This window comes from Poromitra crassiceps (assembly GCF_964638095.1).
Source record: "Poromitra crassiceps genome assembly, chromosome: 18".
In the NCBI taxonomy this organism is placed as follows: domain Eukaryota; kingdom Metazoa; phylum Chordata; class Actinopteri; order Beryciformes; family Melamphaidae; genus Poromitra; species Poromitra crassiceps.
Window position 1 is genome coordinate 2,466,928 of NC_139636.1, and position 22,992 is coordinate 2,489,919.

The 22,992-nt window shown below is 44.1% G+C and overlaps 1 protein-coding gene across 1 annotated transcript; it reads left to right on the plus strand.

Annotated features, from left to right (window-relative positions):
* Window positions 1-1,036: 1,036 nt before the first annotated feature.
* On the plus strand, window positions 1,037-22,992 carry LOC310792843 (unconventional myosin-Va-like; the record flags this gene model as incomplete). The annotated part of the gene is made up of 40 exons (XM_083654605.1): window positions 1,037-1,063; window positions 1,474-1,584; window positions 2,162-2,336; window positions 2,618-2,762; window positions 2,917-3,073; window positions 3,162-3,305; window positions 3,681-3,762; window positions 3,913-4,020; window positions 4,167-4,273; window positions 4,427-4,692; window positions 4,780-4,861; window positions 4,948-5,088; window positions 5,212-5,337; window positions 5,584-5,667; window positions 5,981-6,103; window positions 7,748-7,845; window positions 8,002-8,088; window positions 8,235-8,343; window positions 8,449-8,660; window positions 8,753-8,909; window positions 9,465-9,704; window positions 10,650-10,898; window positions 11,699-11,780; window positions 11,857-11,999; window positions 12,347-12,439; window positions 13,749-13,883; window positions 14,318-14,374; window positions 14,588-14,815; window positions 14,934-15,001; window positions 15,082-15,156; window positions 15,889-16,087; window positions 16,525-16,618; window positions 16,717-16,857; window positions 17,299-17,453; window positions 18,166-18,255; window positions 18,352-18,502; window positions 19,120-19,402; window positions 20,128-20,302; window positions 20,789-20,869; window positions 22,051-22,992. The coding sequence occupies 40 exons, from the start codon at window positions 1,037-1,039 to the stop codon at window positions 22,201-22,203; spliced, it is 5,433 nt and encodes a 1,810-aa protein (XP_083510731.1). The 3' UTR covers window positions 22,204-22,992.

The following is a 22,992-nucleotide window of genomic DNA, read 5'->3' on the forward strand; positions in this document are numbered from 1 at the left end:
ATCAATAAAACATAGTAGTAGGGGTTAGCATCATGGAGTTGCCAGGGATTTTTCCATGGGTCGCTTCATGTAGACTAGTAATTAAGGGATTTTTTTTTTATTATTTTTGTCCATAGTTCCTGTGTCCCAGGATTTTCCATAACATATTTGGGGGGAGGCATGCATTGAGGAGTGAATACATATAAATCATGTAACGGTGAAATCCTCCCAAGAGATTGGGACGTGTTGTCTAGTCAAGTATGCATGCCCTGCGGGGCCATCCATTAAGGCATCATAGGGGTTTTGATCGGAATGGGATTAGTGCTTTTGGCCGCTGGGAGGCACGCCTGCTTCACCACAACAAAACGTGTCGTGGCCATCAAGCACCCAGCTGTTCTTTTAATACGTCCATTGTCGTAGTCCATGGTGTGGGGCGGGGCTACATGTCGGCTGCTAAACCAATGAAACCATCCGATAAAACAATTAAAGTCGACCGCTAAACCAATGAAATAATCAATGGGCGGGATTACAGCGCGTCGAGTCCCGCCCTGATTCAACCCCTAAACCTATGAAATCATCAATAGGTGGGATTACAGTTTCCCTAAACCAATCTCATGGGTTGACTCACCAAAAGACGGTGCTGCGGCTCTAAACTACAGGTTTGGGGGTTCTAGAGCAGACCACTGCTCAGATGTGCGTTTACTGCGGTGGTTAAATCCCCGATCGTGTCTGCCTGGGCTGGGCTATCAGCTAAATTCTAACTTTGCTGAATGGATAGAACGGGGGATTTACCCCACCCTGACCACGCCCCCAGCCAGGCTGAGCCAGCTAAACCAGCGTCTATTGTGGGCGTTCCTAGAGCCTGTATGGGCGGTTTTCGATATGTAGCCCCGCCCCCTTCAGCGGGCGTCGCGGCAACTCACACATCACTCAGCCCAGTCTGAGTTGAGAAGTCAGAATTTCCATTTTCCAGTCGCCATCTGTCTGTGTGACTCGGTGAAATGTTTCCTACAGATCTTCTCAGTTTGCAGAGAGTGTAGTGAGCGAGCAGAGCGGCATGGCAGCCAGTGAACTGTATTCCAAGGTAGGCTAAAACCACGCTTAAAAGTTTTGCTGTCCCGCTCATTGATACACCAGCCTTAAAAGACGACATGATGTTTCATGTCTGTCTCTGTCAGTTGCTCCCTTGTATTTAGCAACGTTGGCTTTTTCCTCTTAACGCCTCATCTGTACTCCACTTTAAGGTACAGTAAGATCATGCAGCAAGCAGTTTAATTCAGTTTTATTTTAGTACAGCTCTTGGTCTAGTGCCACCAGGAAAGGGCACAGTACCATACCTAATACTTCTTTCATTCATATCCCACTGTACTCTTTGAAGTAGACACATTTTTGTGCCTTGGTTTCTGAAAGTGTACTTGCCAGTTATTTTATTTTGCTGTACTTCTGTAGGCTAATGTGTAAGTGGCTCTGTGACCCACTCCTCTTTCCCATCAGTACGCCCGTGTATGGCTCCCAGATGCAGCTGAGGTGTGGAAGTCAGCAGAGCTGACCAAGGACTTCACTCCTGGAGACCGACTGCTGTCTCTGCAGCTGGAGGATGGCACGGTGAGACTGGCAAACGAGAAACTGAGGCACTCAGAGTTGGAAATGAGTGTCAGGCAGGCAGCCATGCACAGATTTCTGTTGCAAGAGCATTGGCAATCAAGTCTCATAAATCTTTGTGTGCTGGGTTTAGACAAGAACCGCATGTTTGGTAAATACACAGGATTTTCCAGACATGGAGAAGAATGTGTGGCTCTGTTGGTAACTTTACCAGTGTATAAAACTGTGAAAACAAGTAGATAGATACTGTAATTTATTTGCTGTAAGATGGCTATTTTAAGAGTGTGGCTGCAAGTTGTAGAGTTTTCACTGAGAGCTGTTGCTCTCTGCAGCTGCCATGTCAAGTTTGGGCATGCACTTCAGGTATGGAAATGAGGCCAAGATATTATCGACACGAACAAGCCGAGCCCAGTGTTTGCTAGGTAGCTTTAACATGAACTATGACTGATGCCACTATTTTTGTGTATTGCTACGCATTCTCGATTCTTTGCATGTAATTTCTTATGCTTCCACGTTGAAAGCAACAGTTGTCTTTGGCTTCATAAGATACAGTAGATAAGTTAACTTCGTATCTTTCCAGGACGTGGAACACAAAGTTGATCCCCTAACAACCAGCAGCCTTCCACCCCTAAGAAATCCAAACATCTTGGTGGGGGAAAATGATCTCACCGCTCTCAGCTACCTGCACGAGCCCGCTGTCCTACACAACCTGAAAGTGCGCTTTATCGACTCCAAGTTAATTTACACGTACTGTGGTAAAGAGCTCCAACTCCTTTGACTCACTTATCATTGTCACTGTAGACTTTGGAGTGCTGCTCACAGTACTCTCTGACATAATCTACTTTATGCTGTTTATTGTCACTACACTGCTCTTAAAGGAACACATACTACTGTGTATTATTAATTTTCTGATGATAAATGTACACTAAATGATGCATTCAGGAGTCACCGTTATTTTATTCACAACCCACAACAGATAAGAAGGCTTTATAATGTTTTGATGCTAATGATTTCCCTCCTCCTGCTATGATTTCAGGTATTGTCCTGGTTGCCATCAATCCTTATGAGAGCCTGCCTATCTATGAAGCCGACATCATCACCGCATATAGTGGGCAGAACATGGGGGACATGGACCCCCATATATTTGCTGTAGCAGAGGAAGCATTCAAACAGATGGCCAGGTTTTGTCACCTCCAAGCACATTTCATACTGCATGAAATAGCCTAATAATAATAATCATAAATGTTAGTTTCCTTTTAGCCTGATACTTTGAATTTGTTTTAGCTGATGTTTGGTCCCTTTGTTCACATCATTATAATATTTCTTCTCGGTCAGGGATGGAAGAAACCAGTCCATCATAGTGAGTGGCGAGTCGGGCGCCGGCAAAACGGTGTCCGCTAAGTACGCTATGCGTTACTTTGCTACAGTCAGCGGCTCGTCTGGTGAGACAAATGTGGAGCAGAGGGTGCTGGCCTCCAACCCCATCATGGAGGTAGGAGGAGATAACACATTATGAAAATAATAAGACCGGATTCTAAAATGACCAAAGTGACCCAGAGCCCTCTACGTGTTTCGTCTAGGCTCTAGGGAATGCCAAGACGACAAGGAACGACAACAGCAGCCGTTTTGGGAAGTACATCGAGATTGGTTTTGACAAGAAGCATCATATACTCGGGGCTAACATGAGAACTTACCTACTGGAAAAATCTAGAGTTGTGTTTCAGGTGAGTTTCACCTGTATTCATCTCACTTACATGTCCTTAGATGGATGACTAGCTGAATGTGGCCCTTTCTTTAGAAACCCTCCCTGAAACGTTGGTGTGTTTCACTGACTGCCTGAGCATATTAATAACAAACAAGGGCGATAGTGTTTTCTGTTTATTGATACATACATGCATTTTTCCCGTAAGCCTAAATTTGATAATCTTTTAGTTTTTGTCTGGCTTTAGGAAATATGCTTGGCAGTTCAAGCATGCTTATACAATTACAAGCCAAACACTATGAATTAAATTATATATAATATTTCTGTGGTATGAAAATCAACTTGAAATTTAATTTGTATTTGTTCAGATTTTTACATCTGTCTGCCCTACTTTCAGGCTCATGGAGAGAGGAACTATCATATATTCTACCAGTTATGTGCCTCTTCACATTTACCAGAGTTCAAAGCCTTCAAGTTAGGTTTGTGACCCTCTTGATTTCTCTTAGACAGCCCCTGCTTCTAATCACCACCACTGTACAGGATTGTTTATTAAATGTCAAAAGTCCTTGCAGCCGTTATAACAGGTAGGTTTTTATTGGTGCAATATTTTGTATGATTAATATCTGAAGGTTGCGCCGATGACTTCCACTGTACTAACCAGGGTCAGAGCCCCGTCATCGATGGAGTGGAAGACGCCAAAGAGATGTTTGACACCAGGAGGGCTTTCTCATTATTAGGTGAGGTCTTACTTACTGGTTGGACAGCGAAGAGAACTCTGTTTACATTTGTGTTTCTGGCTGCACTGACATGATTGATGTAGAGGGGCTGTCTCTAAGAATAAGATAAAGTGAATTGTTTGGCCATTGTTCAATTTTCATTTCAGGAATTGGTGAAAGTGATCAAATGGTGCTTTTCCAAATTCTGGCAGCTATTCTTCATCTTAGCAATGTGGAGGTGAAAGATCAATCGGCAGACAGAAGCAGCATCTTGGTAAATATGTTTACCACTGGAGGCACTTGGAGGCTCTAAATAAGCATGTTGTGTCGTCGTTTAGTTGATGTTTAAATCAGGATGTTGTTCTGATAAGGGAGTTATCTGGAGCTTCAGCCTGTATCAGATCATCACTGTTGTTGTGTTTTACAGCCAGACAACAGCCACCTGATGGTGTTCTGTGAGTTGATGGGCGTGCCATATGAGGAAATGGCCCACTGGTTATGCCACAGGAAGCTCAAGACGGCCACAGAAACCTATGTTAAGTCTGTCTCCAAAGTGAACGCTGTCAATGGCCGAGATGCTCTAGCCAAGCACATCTACGCCAAGGTCTTCAGTTGGACTGTTGGTTGCATTAACAAGGCCTTGAAATCTGCAGCTAAGCACCACTCCTTCATCGGTGTGCTCGACATTTACGGGTGTGTTTTATCTCTGTTTTTCCCCCCATATATGCGACACAGATTGTGGAATTTGTCGCTTTCATTTCAAATGAATTTTTTTCTCAGGTTTGAAACATTTGATGTCAACAGTTTTGAGCAATTTTGCATAAATTACGCCAACGAGAAGCTCCAGCAGCAGTTCAACTTGGTGCGTGTATTTGGCTGCCGTTCAGACCTTCACTTTCTAGTCAAAAAACATCTACTTGAATCATTTTCAACTATTGCTTCCCTCAGCATGTGTTCAAACTGGAGCAAGAGGAGTACATGAGAGAGCAGATCCCCTGGACACTGATCGACTTCTACGACAACAAGCCGTGCATCAATCTGATTGAGGCCAAGCTGGGCATCCTGGACCTTCTGGATGAGGAGTGCAAAGTAAAACACATTTTCACCAAACTGTTCCACACGCTGGAAGAAACTCCCAACATGCGGCGGTGTCGGGAGGATATGAGTAAGGCGCTGACTCATTCGTGTGTCGAACCCTCTCCTTTTCCGTAGATGCCCAAAGGCTCTGACGACACATGGGCCCAGAAAATGTACAACACCCTGCTGAAGCAGAACAGCCACTTTGATAAACCCAGGTTGTCCAACAGAGCGTTCATCATCCACCACTTTGCAGACAAGGTACTTAATGTGCAGATCAAATGAGTAGCCTCTTCTAATTGACAGTGCCAAGAAGGCTTAAATGTGGTGAAATGGCATGGACTCAGTCAGCACACAGTCAGGTTGTGTAAGATTTTGAATGCCTTCACCACAAATATGATTATTCCACCTCTTAGAGCAGCACTAATCAGTCTAGTTCCAGTGATGAATATGAGCTTTGACTTTATAGTGTGGGACGGCTGTGTGACCTGGCCCTTTCTCCTCAAGGTGGAGTACCAATGTGAGGGTTTCCTGGAGAAGAATAAGGACACGGTCAACGAGGAGCAGATCAACGTCCTGAAAATGAGCAAGGTGAAATACTTAGTTATTCTTGCAGATGTATGTACATTCAACCTTGTTCTCAATTCCAGCCCTTCCAGTTTGGTAGGTCTATGTGAAAGTCACTGTGAGAAATGTATTCCATTTAAATTCAGTGTCAACAACCGTTTTAGCCAAAAGCACAACTCTATTCAATGCGTTTTGTGTTTGAACTTCCTGGCACACATCCTGGAATTGTGAGGAAATAAACTGTGCCTTCTCTGGGATTGTAGGAAGTACTGCCACCTGCTGTTCAAGGATAACTGTTATTATTCTGTTTTGTGAGATCTCTGCACTTTGTCTCTAGCTTGTCTTGCTGCTCAAGCTGTTCCAGGAGGATGAGAAGGCCACAAGCTCTAGTAGCAGTCACCCCATCAAGTCAAGGCCTGGTCCGACTCAGAGGGAGAACAAGAAGACTGTGGGACTGCAGGTGAGAGCACAGACAGGAGGCCTCAGTATGTTATAGCTTGTCGGACAGTTGAAGTTCTCACGGTCATGGAAAAACATGGGGATTTCATGGAATTTGTCAGTTGTGTTTTCCATGACTGGAGAAGTTGTGGAAGATGACAGACTTGTTCATGTGTTCAGCTGGTCAGTGTCAAGTTTATGTTTATTTATTTATAAGGACAGCACACATTAATCAACATTTCTGTAAATGTGCCAGTGCCAGCTGGCTAATTCTCAACTGTAGTCATTGTGGCAAGATATGAAAGAAACCTACAAATCAATAAAACCTACAAAATCAACAAGATTTACAGTCAAGAAGACAGTAAGACAGACGCCATAAAGACACCAACTGCAACAGAACAAGAATTCACAAAACCAAATCGCAGGCCATGCTGAGCAACAGGAAACACATCATTACTATAAAAATCATTACTATAAAAAGCCATGCACAGCAGCAAGAGACAACAGATCAATACATAAAAACAGCCACAGCATTGACAGCAAACACCCATACCGCACATGTACATATAGCCATGCGATCAACATAAAACAACACACAGGCAAGAAGAGGCAAGTAATAATGACCCTAAACATGCATGCAGATATTCAGAGCAGCAATAAAGCGATAAAATACAAAAGGCGCTACAGTAGGTTGACCTAAAAATAACGAAAGTACGTTACCAGATTCTTAGTAAAATACTAGTAGATAAACTATACATACCTAAGCCGTGCAGAGCTGGCTGTCAGGCAACGGGCAAGGCACATAGTGGGGCAAGTTAGCAGCAGGGTTAGTGAGTAATACAATGAATAATAATGAAATTAACAATAAGATTAAAAATGCTCACAAGTCTGACTTTTTAAAAGCCAGGCCCTGAGACTTTTTGTGAAGGTGTGGTAACTGGTGCAGCTTCTGATTTCAGCTGGTAGGGACTAGGGAGTTCCACATATGTGAAGCTCTTACAGAGAAACGTGACTGGCTGAAGGAGCTGGACCTGAAAGGGACAATACAGTCCCCTCTCAAGGAGGATCTTGTGGATCTATTGCTAGTTTTCCATGTAATGAAGCTACTGAGTGGTGGAGGAGCCTTGCCCTGTAAGATCTTAAATATTAGACAAGTGTCGGTGTCCTTCATTAAATGATCCCAGCTAAGGATGTCATGCTTGCTGAGAATATTGCAGTGATGTTGAGTATTGGGTTTTCTGTCCAGCACTTTGATAGCCTGCTTGTTCAGGGAGAGAATGGGCTTCAGTGTTGTACCTTTGGCTTGAGACCAGCTAGTCAAACAGTATGTAAGATGGGGGATGATCATAGCATTCATGTATAATTTTGCTGCTGAAGTGGTTAGGCAGTTCCTTATAAACGGAAAATTAGCCAGGTTGTTTGGCGGCGAGATATAGTTAATTTTTAAGGCAATAATCGTTTTATTGTTATCGCCAACAAGATCTTGGACATTTTAATTGGCTATTCTACAAAAAAAGTTCTGAAAAACAGATGCTACTAAAAATTATTGATTGGAATTACAAGTCATGTCATGGTGCAGTCATGGAACTTGATTGCCAAAATTGTATACCAACTCCTGTGTTTGCATACTCTATTTATTAACAATGTATTTATTGTCTGTGCACAGTTTCGACAATCTCTCCATCTGCTGATGGAAACTCTGAACGCTACGACTCCTCACTACGTACGCTGCATCAAGCCGAACGACCTGAAAACTCCGTTCACGTGAGCAGGATGATTTCACTCCTTTTGCCTCATATGATGTTCTCTGACACACATTGATCAAAACGTGGGACACTTGTGTCACGTGGAAATTGTTTGTGTACCGTAAATGTAAAGGCACATTGATAACGGGCGGGTTTATGGTATCTTTTCTCAAAGCTTGGACCCTGTGAGGACAGTACAGCAGCTACGGGCCTGTGGCATCCTGGAAACTATCCGGATCTCAGCCGCAGGCTTCCCCTCTAGGTAGCTTGTCAACAACATCCCCTCCATGACACATCCTACATAACATCATCAGTTTGTACACTCGCACAGATATGCAATACATACTGTAGACCTATAAAATGAATCTGTCCAACTTGGCCTGTGACTTGTTTTTGTGCATATTGCAGATGGACCTATCAAGAATTCTTTAGTCGTTACCGGGTCCTGATGAAGCAAAAGGATGTGCTTCCTGACAGAAGACAGACCTGCAAAAATGTCTTGGAAAAACTGATCAATGTAGGACTGGATTACATGTTGGGAACGAAGAAGAGATCATACATTAATTGTAGCTCTCACTGACAGATACAGAAATATCTAAACATAATGTGTCTTGTGTCCTAGGACCAGGAAAAGTATCAGTTTGGCAAAACCAAGATCTTCTTCAGGGCTGGACAGGTGGCATACCTGGAGAAGCGGCGCTCTGACAAGCTGCGTATGGCTTGTGTCAGCATCCAGAAGACGATCCGCTGCTGGCTCGCCCGCAAGAAGTACCTGAGGATGAGGGAATCGGCTATCACCATACAGAAATATGTGCGGGGCCACCAGGCCCGCTGGTGAGTGGAAAAACTGCCAATATACAACAATAGCAATATAAGAGGTGAGAAGGTTAGTGAGATATTTCGTAAACATGTCTCCTTCTCGTCAGCCTTGCTCATTTTCTGTGGCGGACCAAGGCAGCCGTGGTCATCCAGCAGAACGTGCGGATGTGGCTGGTTAGGAGACGCTATCAGCATCTGCGATCTGCAGCTATTGTCATCCAGTGCTTCTTCAGGGGCTACATGGCCAGACAGCACTTCTATAAGGTAGGAAAACTTGGAGGCCTGTCTAAGAAAAGAACTACGAAAACAGCCTTGTTTTTATCCTGTATTTTTGGGTTTATCTACAAGGTTTTCATACAACGGCAGTTGCAACAAGTGACGTGCAAAAACCTTTTCACTAGTAACAGTGGTGAGAAAGTGACAGCTTGTAGCAGTTGCACACACACACACTTGCAGTATGTCACATTGTTTTGTCAGGTCAAACCTTTACTGTTGTCTAAAAGAATATTTGTTGTGTTTGAAGACAGAGACACATAATGTTCATGTGTTAAATTAAAAAATGTAAGCACATTTTTAGAAATGGTCTCACTATCAAGTCGAAGATGTATTACAAGTCCATTTCTTGTAAATGACATCCGTGGCTTCTCACATCTTTTTAACACGCATGGATATGTTGTCGCCACCAGAACACTTGTTATTGGCATCTCATTATATAATTATCCTTCTTTTTGGTGTTTTATGGCAGTTAGCATCCATAATGTTGCGTTAGCGCCCTCTTCTGGATCCATCATTCTATCTTTGTTGTCTTTCTGCTCCCAGATGTTGTACGAGCACAAAGCGGTGGTCATCCAGCGGTGGGTGAGAGGCTGGCTGGCCAAACGACGTTACAGAGACTCCGTGGCAGCCATCGTCCTGCTGCAGAGCTGCGTGCGTCGCATGAGGGCCAGGAAGGAGTTGAAGAGGCTGAGGGTGGACGCGCGCTCGGCGGAACACTTCAAGAAGCTCAACGTTGGTATGGAGAACAAGATCTTGCAGTTGCAGCACAAGATCAACGAGAAGGTGAGCACTGACAATGTGCCAGTCAGTTATGTGACGAATCAAAGTTTGTGGGTTTGGTTAAAACAAAATAAGGCCTTTTACATTTAAAAAAAATTAATGGATGGAATTGAAAGCTCTTTCTTTCTTTCTTTCTTTCTTTCTTTGCTTTGATGTCATAGTGAGTGTGGGAACCGTGGTTATGGATATCTAGTTTAGTTAATGTTGGGTAAGCTAGCTGTTTCACTCTGTTATCTACCATAACCCCCAAAAAAAAGTGTTTTTAACAGCAGTTTTTGTTTTTAATTGGAAACTTAGAGCTGAACAGTCACGTGACATTTCTTCCAGCTCAGTGGCCTTGTGGTCTGAGTGTCCGCCCTGAGACTGGGAGGTCGTGAGTTCGATCCCCGGCCGAGTCATACCAAAGACTATAAAAATGGGACCCATTGCCTCCCTGCTTGGCACTCAGCATCAAAGGGTTGGAATTGGGGGGTTAAATCACCATGTGATTCCCGAGCGCGGCGCACGCTACCGCTCACCGCTCCCCCAGGGGATGGGTCAAATGCGGAGAACAAATTTCACACATTGTGTGACAATCAGTGGGACTTTACCTTTACCTTTACCTTTTCCCCCGGATTTCACTTGGAACAAAAACAAAAAATAACAACGGGGAACGTCTTTATTTTTTATTTTTTGTGCCGACTAAAATGTTTTATGATCACTCGCGATTCAGTAGGTCACGGGTTGGCTTGTTTCCAGCGTTAAAACTCGTTATATGAGGATTTTTCTAAATGTCTATGAAGAAATGAATGGAGAAATGAATGGAGAAATGAATGGAGAAATGAATGGAGAAATGAATGGGAAACTCACTTCCGGGGCAAGAGATGTCACGTGACTGTTCAGCTCTATTGGGTCATTGGGAGTTGTTGGATCACATGCACACCATGTGTGTGAATCTCCCCCCTGCAGCATAAGGAAAACAGAGAGATCAGTGAGAGGCAGAGTGTTGTGGAGAAGACCCAGGCTATGGAGAGAGAGAGACTGGCCAGAGAGATGGAGAACCTGCGTGGATCAGAGCGAGAGGCCAAGGCCAAAGCAGAGAGGGTCCCCTCGCTGCTAGAGCAGCTCTCCTTCCTGCGCGAGGCACTGGAGAGCACCCAGAGGGAGAAACAGGACCTAGAGGAGCAGGCTAGGACCTACCAGGAGCACACACAACAGGTAGGCCTGCTCCACACTCATCTGCATTTACCAGCACCACGGACAGTGGAACTCATCCCACATATGTCAATAGTATCTCACACTGGTACACTACAACTCATAAAGAAAGAATACTAAGAGGAAGAAGGCTTTTCTTTGGCCCTTTGATCTGATTTTTTGCGGCATTTTGGTCATTTTCCATGGGGCAATTTTATTGAGCAATGAAATAAATTGTATATTGGGCAATAAACAATACATTTCTATCACTTTATTTACTGTTTTATTTTAAGTCATATCATACCACATGTCCCACACATCTTTCCTACTGCTGGAAAGTCAAGACAGGCCTTACAGAAGAGGATGATGTCGTTTCCCCCACTCTAACCCCAAACAGTCCATCTTCTACCCCTTGATTTATTTATTTATTTATTTATTTATTTATTTATTTATTTATTTATTTATCTATTTATCTATTTATCTATTTATCTATTTATTTATTTATTTATTTATTTATTTATTTATTTATTTATTTATTATGATTTTGGTCTGCATGTTGCCAACAATTTGTATTGCTTCAGGCTGTGTTCGGTAAACCTCCCAAACTTTCGCTGCACTGGAAAGAATCACCCACTCATAGGCTCTCACAAATCACCTATGGTGGCCCACAGGGGACAGTAGTCACATTCACGTGTGGATATTTGACATAACAACAAGACAATGTTGGGGTGAAATGCAAAAAAGCAAACTTCTAAGTAGCGGGTGGAATTTGTTAATTTCTGACTCTGGGATAAGAATGCATGATTGTCTCCTCTCACTATCAGGTGGTAGCAGAACTAAATGTGAAGAACAGCTTGTTGAACAGTGAGAAGGATGATCTGAACAGACTGGTCCAACAGTTAACAGGTACTGAATAGTTCACATCAAACCCCTAGTTCTCCAGTATTGGCTTCATTGAGTAAAGCAGAACTCTTGTTTTCAGAGTCCAAAACCAATGTAGAGAACACCAAACAGCTGGAGAAAGACTTGACTGAAGAACGCTCCCGCTACCAAAGTCTACTGAGTGAATACCTGCATCTAGAGGAGCGTCATGGAGACCTGCAGGTGGAGATGAATAGCACCATGGTGAGAAACACTAAACACTCAAAATGCAGAGACACTTAGTTGTCATGTCATTCTTCCTGAATGAAATGTGTAACAATATATGGTCTGTTTCAAAACACTGTCAGATCACAATCACTTTAATTGGTACAGTGCAGTACAGGATTCTTTCTTGGTGACATTGGTGCAGAGACAGTGTGTGTTATAGATAGCTGACGATACATTTCACTTCAAGCTTAATGAACATGACCTCAGAAAAACAGTTTCTCATTTTTGCCTCCTTCTGTATTCTGTTTAAATGACTGAAATGGTCATTTGTGGATTTGTTTTCCATTGTGTGTTACACATTTCTTTGTTTCATGCCTATTCAGAATTCAAACAAGAGAACAGACTCCAACTACAGCAGCAACACGTCTGAGTGCTCAGGCTTTGCCGAGGGAGAGGACAGCGCTATACAAAGAGAGGTAACCCATTCACTAGGTATGACAGATACACAAACTTATATTAGCGTCCATGTGCAGTTCATCAGGCACTGAAGCACCAGAACAACTTTCCAGATGATAGTTTCTTTATAAGTTAGCCTGGCTTAGCCAGTGACTCATAGGAATAGACTACGTGACAACCAGGAAAGACTAGTGACCACTGGAGAGTCAGTTGACAGCCGGAACAGGGACGGCACCCGGGTAGCAGTATGGGTTAGCTCCCCAGCCTGCGTCTTCCGTGAGGAAGAAGCCCAACAATCCACGAGAGGCCTTTTAGGAGGGCCATTCAAGCCGCAAGTGGAGTCTGCAGTGCCAGCAAGTACTGGTACTGCATGGTGTCCACTAAGATACCATCACCTCGGAATGAGATGTTTGGAGCGGGGGAGTCTGGTGCAGCGCACAGGTCGTAGACCTGGTGAGACGAGGTAGGAGCCCGGCCGGGTGGCAACCCACAGAGCCCGGTCCCTCTACGTACCAGTGTCCCGGCAGAGTAGTTCCGGAGTAGCGGATTGAGTGGCCCTGACCACGTGACCACCTTCGACCCTTCCTAGAGGGCTGACCGTGGGTAGCTACTGGGACGTAAGTTGGGGCTTGGCCAGCCCCGGCTGGGTCACCTGGGCGAGGGTGTATGATGTTTTGCGAGACCCGAAACATCCTATGACCCCAGGGTACATCACTGAGGATACGTCCCAGTTATGCATCCATGCAATGTTTTGTTTTTTTCTTCACAAAAAAATGGGATTACCCAGTGGGCAGGGTGAGCAGTGACCTTTGCCCTTTTGCTTGCCAGGCATAGCATCATGTTTTTTGTCTTTAACTGTGATGGATGATGTGCAGAGGAGCAAGATTGGTTGTCAGACGGTGAGCTGCCGAAGTTGTGACAGAGAAACGTCCTCTTGTTACATTTCGACTATATTGGAGAGATTCCATTTCGAAGGCAGTGCAGATGATGGTTCGCAGGAATTTGAGCAACTCTGCTGTATTCACATTAGCATCGTAGGTTACCAGTGTCTTGAGTTTCAAGCTCAAGTTAGATAAGACCCCAGTCATGCCTCTCTGTGGTAGATGGAGTCGTCGTTGTCTTTGATCAGGTCCACTAAGGTGGTGTTGTCTGCAAACTGGGGGGAAAACGGAGTGGAGGGGACGAGGGCTGCATGGAGCTGGACAAGCCTGCATTAGAACATCTCTGGGATTATTGTTTTTGTCTTGTCTGTGATTTAATCCCATTAGTGCAGCATTCTAGTCAGGTTGTTTAGAGATGGATCAGCTAATATATTCTGTGTTTTGTTAGGATGTGACCGAGTCCATAGTGGACATGCCAGTCCTTCTGAAGCTCCAGAGGAGAGTGAAGGAACTGGAGCAGGAGAAACAGTCTCTACAGCGCCAGCTGGACAAGAGAGAAGAAGCCCAGCAAGAAAAGACCAAAGTATAAATAATCAGATGAATTTTGCATTGATTAGCTGTTAGTTCTCCCTATGTAATGGTTGACCTTAAAGGAACACTCCGCCCATTTTCAACCAGCTTTGTATCATTAGAACATCAGTAGTATATCAGAAAACTGTAAACGGTTTTGAAGTCTGTCATTTAATTTGACTGTCAAACTAGATGACGGTTTGAAGTCATTCATCTAGTTTGACAGTTATTGAGAGTTGATTTGAGTTAATGAGTTATCAATTTGAGTTAGTGTGGACCAGTGATGTCACTGGTCCACACTTTAACACTCAATAACTGTCAAATTAAATGACAGACTTCAAAACAGTTTACAGTTTTCTGATATACTACTGATGTTCTAATGATACAAAGCTGGTTGAAAATGGGCGGAGTGTTCCTTTAATAGCATGTGTTGCATTTCTCTGAAAGGAAGTAGAGGAGCAGAGAACTGCTGGCAGAGCAGAACTGGACCTGGAAACACTGAAGGTTTGGTTCATTCAGTTACATATATTAGAGAAATAAGTTTTTTTTATCTTATCAACAATACCAGAGTTTGGCATGTACCGACTTTCATTCTCAAAGGTGATATCCACCATAAATTCATGTCGCCAATTTTCTGTTCCAAAATGTATGTATAGCATTTTGGAATGAAAGATTTGTATTTGGTCACCTTTTTTTCCGGAAAATCTCTCAATACAGCGGCGGGAACTTGAGTCAGACAACAAGAAGTTGAAGGTGGACCTGAATGAGCTGCGGAAGTCTCTGACCAATGAGAGCGGTGATTTGGCGCCCCCGTGCCCCAACTCTCTGCCCTACAACATACTGCTGGAACAGCTCGACTCCTCCAACGAGGAGTTGGAGATGCGCAAAGAGGAGGTGCTGCTCCTCCGATCACATATGGTCCGCCAAGAGGCTCTTAAACACAAGGTGAGAGAGTAATGTATATTTATGATCATGATTCTAATTATTATTCAGTATTCTGCTTTAGATACAAGTCACGCCTTGTCCAGCAATAATTGATCCGGTCTGGACTTCATATCTCTAGGACTCTGCACTGGGAGAAGGTCTGAAATTGGATCTTAGTGAAATTCCCGCATTTCAAGAGGTTGACAGGTAACCCTTCTTGCCCCACTCTCTTCCTTAATTCTGTCAGGAATTATGTGTCAATTATATTCACTGCTGCTGTTCCTCAGGTCCACCAACATCCATACATTGAATGAAGATGGAGAACTGTGGCTGGCTTACCAAGGGCTGAAAGAGACCAACAGGTAATGAAGGAACTGTATAGGTGGTATTCATTACCAAGGGCTGAAAGAGACCAACAGGTAATGAAGGAACTGTAGGCTTACCAAGGGCTGAAAGAGACCAACAGGTAATGAAGGAACTGTATAGGTCTGGCTTACGAAGGGCTGAAAGAGACCAACAGGTAATGAAGGAACTGTATAGGTGGTATTCATGGAAGGGCTGAAAGAGACCAACAGGTAATGAAGGAACTGTATAGGTGGTATTCATGAGACCAACAGGTAATGAAGGAACTGTATAGGTGGTATTCATTACCAAGGGCTGAAAGAGACCAACAGGTAATGAAGGAACTGTATAGGTCTGGCTTACCAAGGGCTGAAAGAGACCAACAGGTAATGAAGGAACTGTATAGGTGGTATTCATTACAAGGGCTGAAAGAGACCAACAGGTAATGAAGGAACTGTATAGGTCTGGCTTACCAAGGGCTGAAAGAGACCAACAGGTAATGAAGGAACTGTATAGGTGGTATTCATTACCAAGGGCTGAAAGAGACCAACAGGTAATGAAGGAACTGTATAGGTGGTATTCATTACCAAGGGCTGAAAGAGACCAACAGGTAATGAAGGAACTGTATAGGTGGTATTCATTACCAAGGGCTGAAAGAGACCAACAGGTAATGAAGGAACTGTATAGGTGGTATTCATGGACATTTAAGCCACATGGGGTCGACCTGTATCCCTCCTTCCTGTCTGCCGCAGGGTCCTAGAGCTCCAGATGCAGGAGCAGAAGAGGAGCCATCGTGCTGAGTGTGAGGCGCTGAGTGAGGAGGTACGCAGCATGCGGGTGGAGAACAGGCAGCAGCAGCAGCTCGTCGCCCAGAGCCTCCTCTTGCCACAAGACGCTCGCATCGACGCCAGCCTGCGGCATGAGATCACGCGACTCACCAACGACAACCTGGTGCGTCCGGTCACTGACGCGCATCCATCGCTCTACCTTGTATCCGTTACTATGACCAGAACCATTTCCAGAATTCAAAGCTCCGTCAAAAGAAGATGAACACTTTGACAAATGTGACCTTTGAAATGTCTCATTTAGTCCCAGAACTTAGTGGATATACTGTGTGCCTGGCTGTGAAAGGGCCTTTTTACAGTTTACTAACTTTATTGATCCTTGAGGAAAGATTGCATCATTGTAGCTGCAAAGAAAAAGAATAGCTTCTGAAACACACACGATTGAAGATTGCGTCTTTATGATGCTTATAGAGCTTTTACTGGAAAAATTAATTCTTGCAATGTTTACTTTCTATTTACAGATTTACAAATTTGCATTTCTGTGCCATGCATGAAAGTTGTGTTTTTCACTCGCATTAATCTATCATATTTGTATCTTTATAGGACCTCATGGAGCAGCAAGGGAAGCAGGACAAAACCTTACGGAAGTTGAAAAAACAGCTCAAACATTATGTGAAAAAAGTCGAAGAATTTGAAGGTAATCGCATGGTATGGAGAACTGTTCATGTCTTCCCGAGGTGGCATTAGCAGAGTATTTACCGTTAGTCTTTACCTTGTGGCCTTTGCGGTGCTTAGCGAATGCTCAGCAGCAGAGTCAGGCTTCCTGGATCTCTCCCGTCAGTCCGGTGAACATCACCCGCAAAGAGAAGGAGTTCCAAGGCATGCTGGAGTGCAGACAGGGTGACGAGAGCCGCCTAGTGAAGAACGTGATCATAGGTATGCCAAATCGTTTTTGCTTGAGTAAATTAATTTGTCAGCTGTTGTAAAATTGTACGTTTATAAGACCCCGTGAAATGACATCTTTACTTCCTGGATTTGATGGAAGTTCTGTTGAAACGGTATGTTGGGGTGGGACATAAAGCAGTGAGGGAACATACAAAAGTCTAAGCCAATGGAATATGAGCCGGGGGACAGAAAGGTAATTTGACTTGATTGGAGGGGTGCAGAGGGGCACGATTGTTCAAAAATCTGATGGGTTTTATTGGTGAGAAATGTATATTTGCACCTACTAGTGCAGCAGGAGATCAGCATTAAATATACTCTCGTTTTCCATGAAGTAAAAGGAATGGGAGTACACTGTCATAATAAATCAATGCAAAAACAGTTTGAGAAAATATAATTTGATTATGTTGGCCTGATCTGCTGTGATCCTCTCAGACCTGAAGCCCCGTGGCGTGGCGGTCAGCTTCATTCCCGGGCTGCCGGCCTACATCCTCTTCATGTGCCTCCGCTATGCTGACTATGTTGATGATGAGCAGAGGGTCAGCACACTGCTCAACTCCACCATCAGCAGCATCAAAGGGATCATCAAGGTGCCTTGTGTATGGCTTTATATCGAACACAGTTTGTGCTGAAAAGATTCCGAATTTGTATACCCCCTTCACATGAAAGAAAATTGATCATACATTATCCAAACTGTTGGCATGGTTGTGAAGTAGAGTGTACGCTGATGCACTTGTTCTGGTTGGTCGGATGTATTACTGAAAACTTGTCATGTTTTCTTAATTTAATATAGATATCAAACCTTGTCCAGTAACTTGTATTCTAGGTGTGAAAATGGTCAGTGCACTGCACACCCAAAAATGCTACATAGCATTATAGCATTGGCCTTTCTATCAGCCAAACGGCTCATTTTAATGAATTGGAAACAATGTAAACCAAACTGTTTCAGTATGGAAAACTGTTTCAGTTTGGAAAACTGTTTCAGTTTGGAAAACAGGCACAAGGACTTTATGGACTTGCTATCAATGGAACCGGCTGCTTTAATTCTCCAAGATGCTTATAGGCATGATTGGATTTATGGACCCTGGAATTTTATAGAACATGTCCCGAGAAAGCGTAAGATTTTGTACTCCTGAATTGGTCATATTCTGAACCCCCCGCTGTCTTGTTTTGTTCCCGTCTTGCTCTTTGTCTGTGCAGTATATATATATATATATATATATATATATATATGACTTTACTTTGTGCAAACGAGGTGACTGGTGTGTTTACAAAACACTCATCTTTGCACTGTTTCTATAGAGAAGAGGAGACGACTTTGAAATGGTGTCTTTCTGGCTGGCCAACACGTGCCGGTTGCTGCACTGTCTGAAGCAGTACAGTGGGGAGGAGGTAAGTAAGCTCCACCAGATTCTGATGTCAGCATTGAGCTTTCTGCTTCACATTCACCCTCAATGAACTATGGACATGTGCTTCACCTCCGCACAGATCTTCGGAAAGCACAACACTCCTAAGCAGAATGAGCACTGCCTCTCCAACTTTGAACTGTCGGAGTACCAGCAGTTGTTTTGTGACCTGTCCATCCAGATCTACCGCCAGCTCATCAAATGCATGGAGGACATCCTACAGCCTCTGATTGGTGAGGCAACACTATGACCCTGGAATAATCTCACCACACATGATCTCTAACTCTTATGTTCACTCAAAAGTCTGACCATAACAGAATTGGGGCGTCTGGGGAGTGCAGATGTAAAAGCACTCACCTACCACCACCGCAGAGACCCGGGTTCAATCCCAGGCAGCAGTACTTCCGGCTTAGTCACACATTCCTACAGACACAATTGGCCGTGTCTGCGGGTGGGAAGCCGGTGGGGTATAAGTCCTGGTCGCTGCACCAGTGCCGCCTCTGGTTGGTCGGGGTGCAGGTTTGGGGGGGAGGGGAACTGGGGGGAATAGTATGATCCTCCCAGGCTCTACGTCCTGCCGGTGAAACTCCTCGTTGTCAGGTTAAAAGAAGCGGCTGGCGACTGCACATGTATTGGAGGAAGCATGGTGCTAGTCTACGCCTCTCCCCAGATCAGCGGAGGGAGTGGAGCAATGACCGGGATAGCAGGGGGAATTGGCCAAGTACAATTGGGGAGAAAGTAGGAGAAAAATCTGAAAAAACTCGATAAAAAAAAAAAAAAGTCTGACCATAACAGGATAACTTGAAAATCTTGCTCTTCTTTTGACCCTTCATTTGTTTGATATGTGTAGTGGCCAGCATGCTGGTGCCTGAGGCGCTGCAGGGCGTTATGGGGGCCAAACCAACAGGCATCAGGAAGAGAAGCTCCAGCTTCCCAGACGAGGAGGTTGTTACCGTGGAAACCCTCCTCCACCAACTCGGTGTCTTCCATACCATCATGAGCCAGCATGGCCTGGACCCAGACCTCATCGAGCAGGTGGTGAGGCAGCAGTTTTATGTCATCTGCGCCGTCACTTTGAACCACCTGCTGCTGCGGAAGGACATGTGCTCCTGGAGTAAAGGCCTGCAGATCAGGTACAGGAAGCAGCCCTCAGTGGCCTCTTTTTGCTTCTTTTCCCCAACGCCATGGAATCGAAGGGGGTGCAGACTGGATCACAAATATACATATCAATGATTGGCCTAATGAGGGCGGAGTGCTGTAAATAATCATAAACTGTCTAAATTTAATTTAAAAGTTATGGAAGTCCCTAACTTACACACAACATAAGTCTGATTGACATGAAACTTGCTACACAAATGCAGCTATCCTTACAATTACACTGGGCCACTACAATTAATGAAAAATTACTAAGACTAAGACTAAGACTTGGACAACACTCTTCTGGTTTTTGACAAAACTTAAGTGGGTGATACATTTTGTCACTGTGCTCTCATGTTTAAAAATATATATACTGATAATGAGAATGACCATACTGTACCATACAAGTGTTTGGTAACATCATTTGAAATGATTTACCCAAACAACTACATCATGCGTGGTGGATGACATGTTTCCTGTTTGTTTTTCGTTAAGAATCACTTTTAATTGCCAATTATAAACAACCCGACCTCTGACAGTGCAAAATATACTGCATATTTTACATATTTCTGATTGCTTTCTCAGTGGGTTGATAATTGAAATAACAATATGTCCATTTAACATCAATATCATTGTGGTTATACAACTTATGGATGGGACAGGAGGCAGGGCCTGGCTGGACAGCACAGCACAGTGTCTGAGTTTTGGTGTGTTGTGGCAGGTACAATGTGTGGCAGCTGGAGGAGTGGCTGGCCGAGAGAGAGCTGTCAGACTGCGGTGCCAAAGAGACTCTGGAGCCTCTCGTCCAGGCGGCTCAGCTCCTGCAGGTCAGGAAGAAGACTGAGGAGGACGCCCAAGCTGTCTGCACCACGTGCAGCGCTCTGACCACTGCACAGGTCAGTAATGTTTCAGAATAATAAATCAACAGAAGGGGTGAACCAAAATAGTCAACAATTTGTTTGAAGGAGCCTGATTTGACTGCCAATCTCACAATCGAATAGACGCAAAATGTGGTTATGAAACAAGGATAATTCCATTCCAGCTATATGGGGGGGCCCAATGTCTGATTTGACATAGAAGTGCTTCGTTTCTCCCAATAGATCGTTATATATAGCCTATTTTGTTAGAAGTATCAGCCTATTAATACCATAAAACCAAGTCCCAATTTACCGCACTAATTAAACAAGCTCATGCCAATTTTTCCCCCCCTGATTGCCAGATTTTAAAACTAAGAGTAAAAAGAATATAGTCGAATATTCATATTCATACACAACCGAATCAGAGTCAACTGACAGAATTGTGAGTCGGGGGCATGCTGCAGCCCTGAACAGATCATATTCTACCACTGTGAGAATTGATCATGGTTTGTTTTCTCTCACCAGGTTGTTAAAGTGTTGACCTTGTACACCCCAGTGATTGAATTTGAAGAGCGAGTCTCAACCACTTTCATCAGAACCATTCAAGTGAGTGGCCGGAGACGTGTGTGTGCGTGTGTGTGTGCGTGTGCGTGTGTGTGTGTGTGTGTGTGTGTGTGTGTGTGTGTGTGTGTGACTGTGTTTACATGAAACGGCAATAATCTGACTAATATGACAATATTCTTTCTGATTAAGCTATTTTCATGGTTTGCTTATAGAGCTATTCCATTCATATTCCCGTTTACATGCTATGTATCATCATCATCATCATCATCATCATATATAAAAGGGAGTAAGTGGGTTTCAGTTTGTTTGTTTCTCTGCAATTTTTGTCCCACATTTTTATCCCAAATTGGATGATGTCATCAGTGATGGTCACTTGAGCAATTGTGATATCACTGATGGTGTCACTATGACATGCGAAGTTGAGCAATTGTGCGCTGAGCGATGTCACTCGATCACTCCATGATGTGATCAGGGATGGTCACTCGAGCAATTGTGATGTCATCAGTGAGTGATGTCATCAGTAATGCAAAGTTGAGAAGTTGTGCGCTGCGCATGCCAATAGCGCAGGCGAGGCCGTGCAGCGGGCGTGCTGCAGGGCGGGCGAACTGGCGTGGAGCATAGTCCGATTAATACTGTAGTACTGCTGCCTCACAGCAAGAAGGTCCCAGGTTCGAACCCCAGTCCGTCCCAGGTCCTTTCTGTGTGGAGTTTGCATGTTCTCCCCATGTTTGTGTGGGTTTCCTGAACTTTCCTCCAGGTTCTCTGGTTTCCTCCCACCATCCAAGTCATGTATGTATTAATATTCTAACATCCTAATAACATCTAGGCTTGGGGACCCCAGGAAGAAGTAGCTAATGGTGATCCTAATAAACTTAAAACAAACAAATGCAGGGTTTGATGCCCACAGCATGGTGACAATTTCGGCCTCAGCCCAAGAATGTTGAAACTTTGCTTTGTAAACAAGTTTGCAACTGCTGTGTGATAAAGCATGCAAATACTCCAAAACGTAGCGTCAAAAATTAAAATGCCTTTCAAGAACGCAACCAAAACCAGAATTCCACGTCTTAATGTGATTATGGTTACAGCGACTATGACCTTATTCGGGTTAAGGTAATCAGAAAGACTATTGCTGTGTCCATGTAAATGTTGTCCGTGTGAAATAGTCTTAATTGTTTGTAATCAGCTTTTTGACATCTCTGCTTCTTTGTGCTAATCTCCATTAGGCCCTTTTGAAAGACAGAGTTGACTCATCCATGTTGATGATGGATGCCAAGAAGATCTTCTCCATCACGCTCCCCTTCACACCTTCTCCTGTGACCCTGGAGAACATCCAGATCCCTGCCAGCCTTAATCTGGGCTTCCTTACCCGAGTATAAACCAGTGGTCTCTGACACTCACACCTCACTCTCTGAAACGTCAAGTCATTAAAGCTGACCTTTAAAACACCAAAAGTAGTTGATGCTATTTGCCTTTAAATGACCGTATTATCCAGCATCCAGCTCTTCAAGTCTGTCAATAATGGGCGCCCCCTGCTGCCCAGGTAGTGCAGCGATTCCCTGCCTACCAACATGAGGTTCGGGCAGGTTCAAGGTCCCTGTGTTACCTCCGACTTGGTTGGGCATCCACACAGGCACAAATTGGCCGTGTCTGCAGTTGGGAAGCCGGATTAAGCGTATGTGTCCTGGCCGCTGCAGTAGTGTCTCCTCTGGTTGGTCGGGGTGCCTGCTCCAGGGGGAGGGGAACTGGGGTGAATAGCGTCATCCTCCCACCTGCTACGTCCTGCCAGTGAAACTCCTCGTCGTCAGGTGAAAAGAAGCGACTGCTTTTTTCGACTGTATCGAAAGAAGAATATGCCGTTGTGCTAGCTAGTCTACAACTGTCCCCAGATCGACAGTCTGATATCAGGCTAGGTGGAGCCATGACCAGGGGGAATTGGCCCAGTACAATTGGGGAGGAAAACGGGGTAAAAAATGTGGGGATGAGGGTTGTTCTTGTAGCTGATTCATAACCTGACACTGCCAGATGGTTTGTTACACGGAGCCATCTCAGACCTCGTGGCAAGGTTAGCTGAAACATGCTATATCAAAGAAATGTACATTTTCTGGTCTACTGTAATCTTGTCTTCCAATAATTGCTATTTATTGATATATCTGCACCCCTGTCTT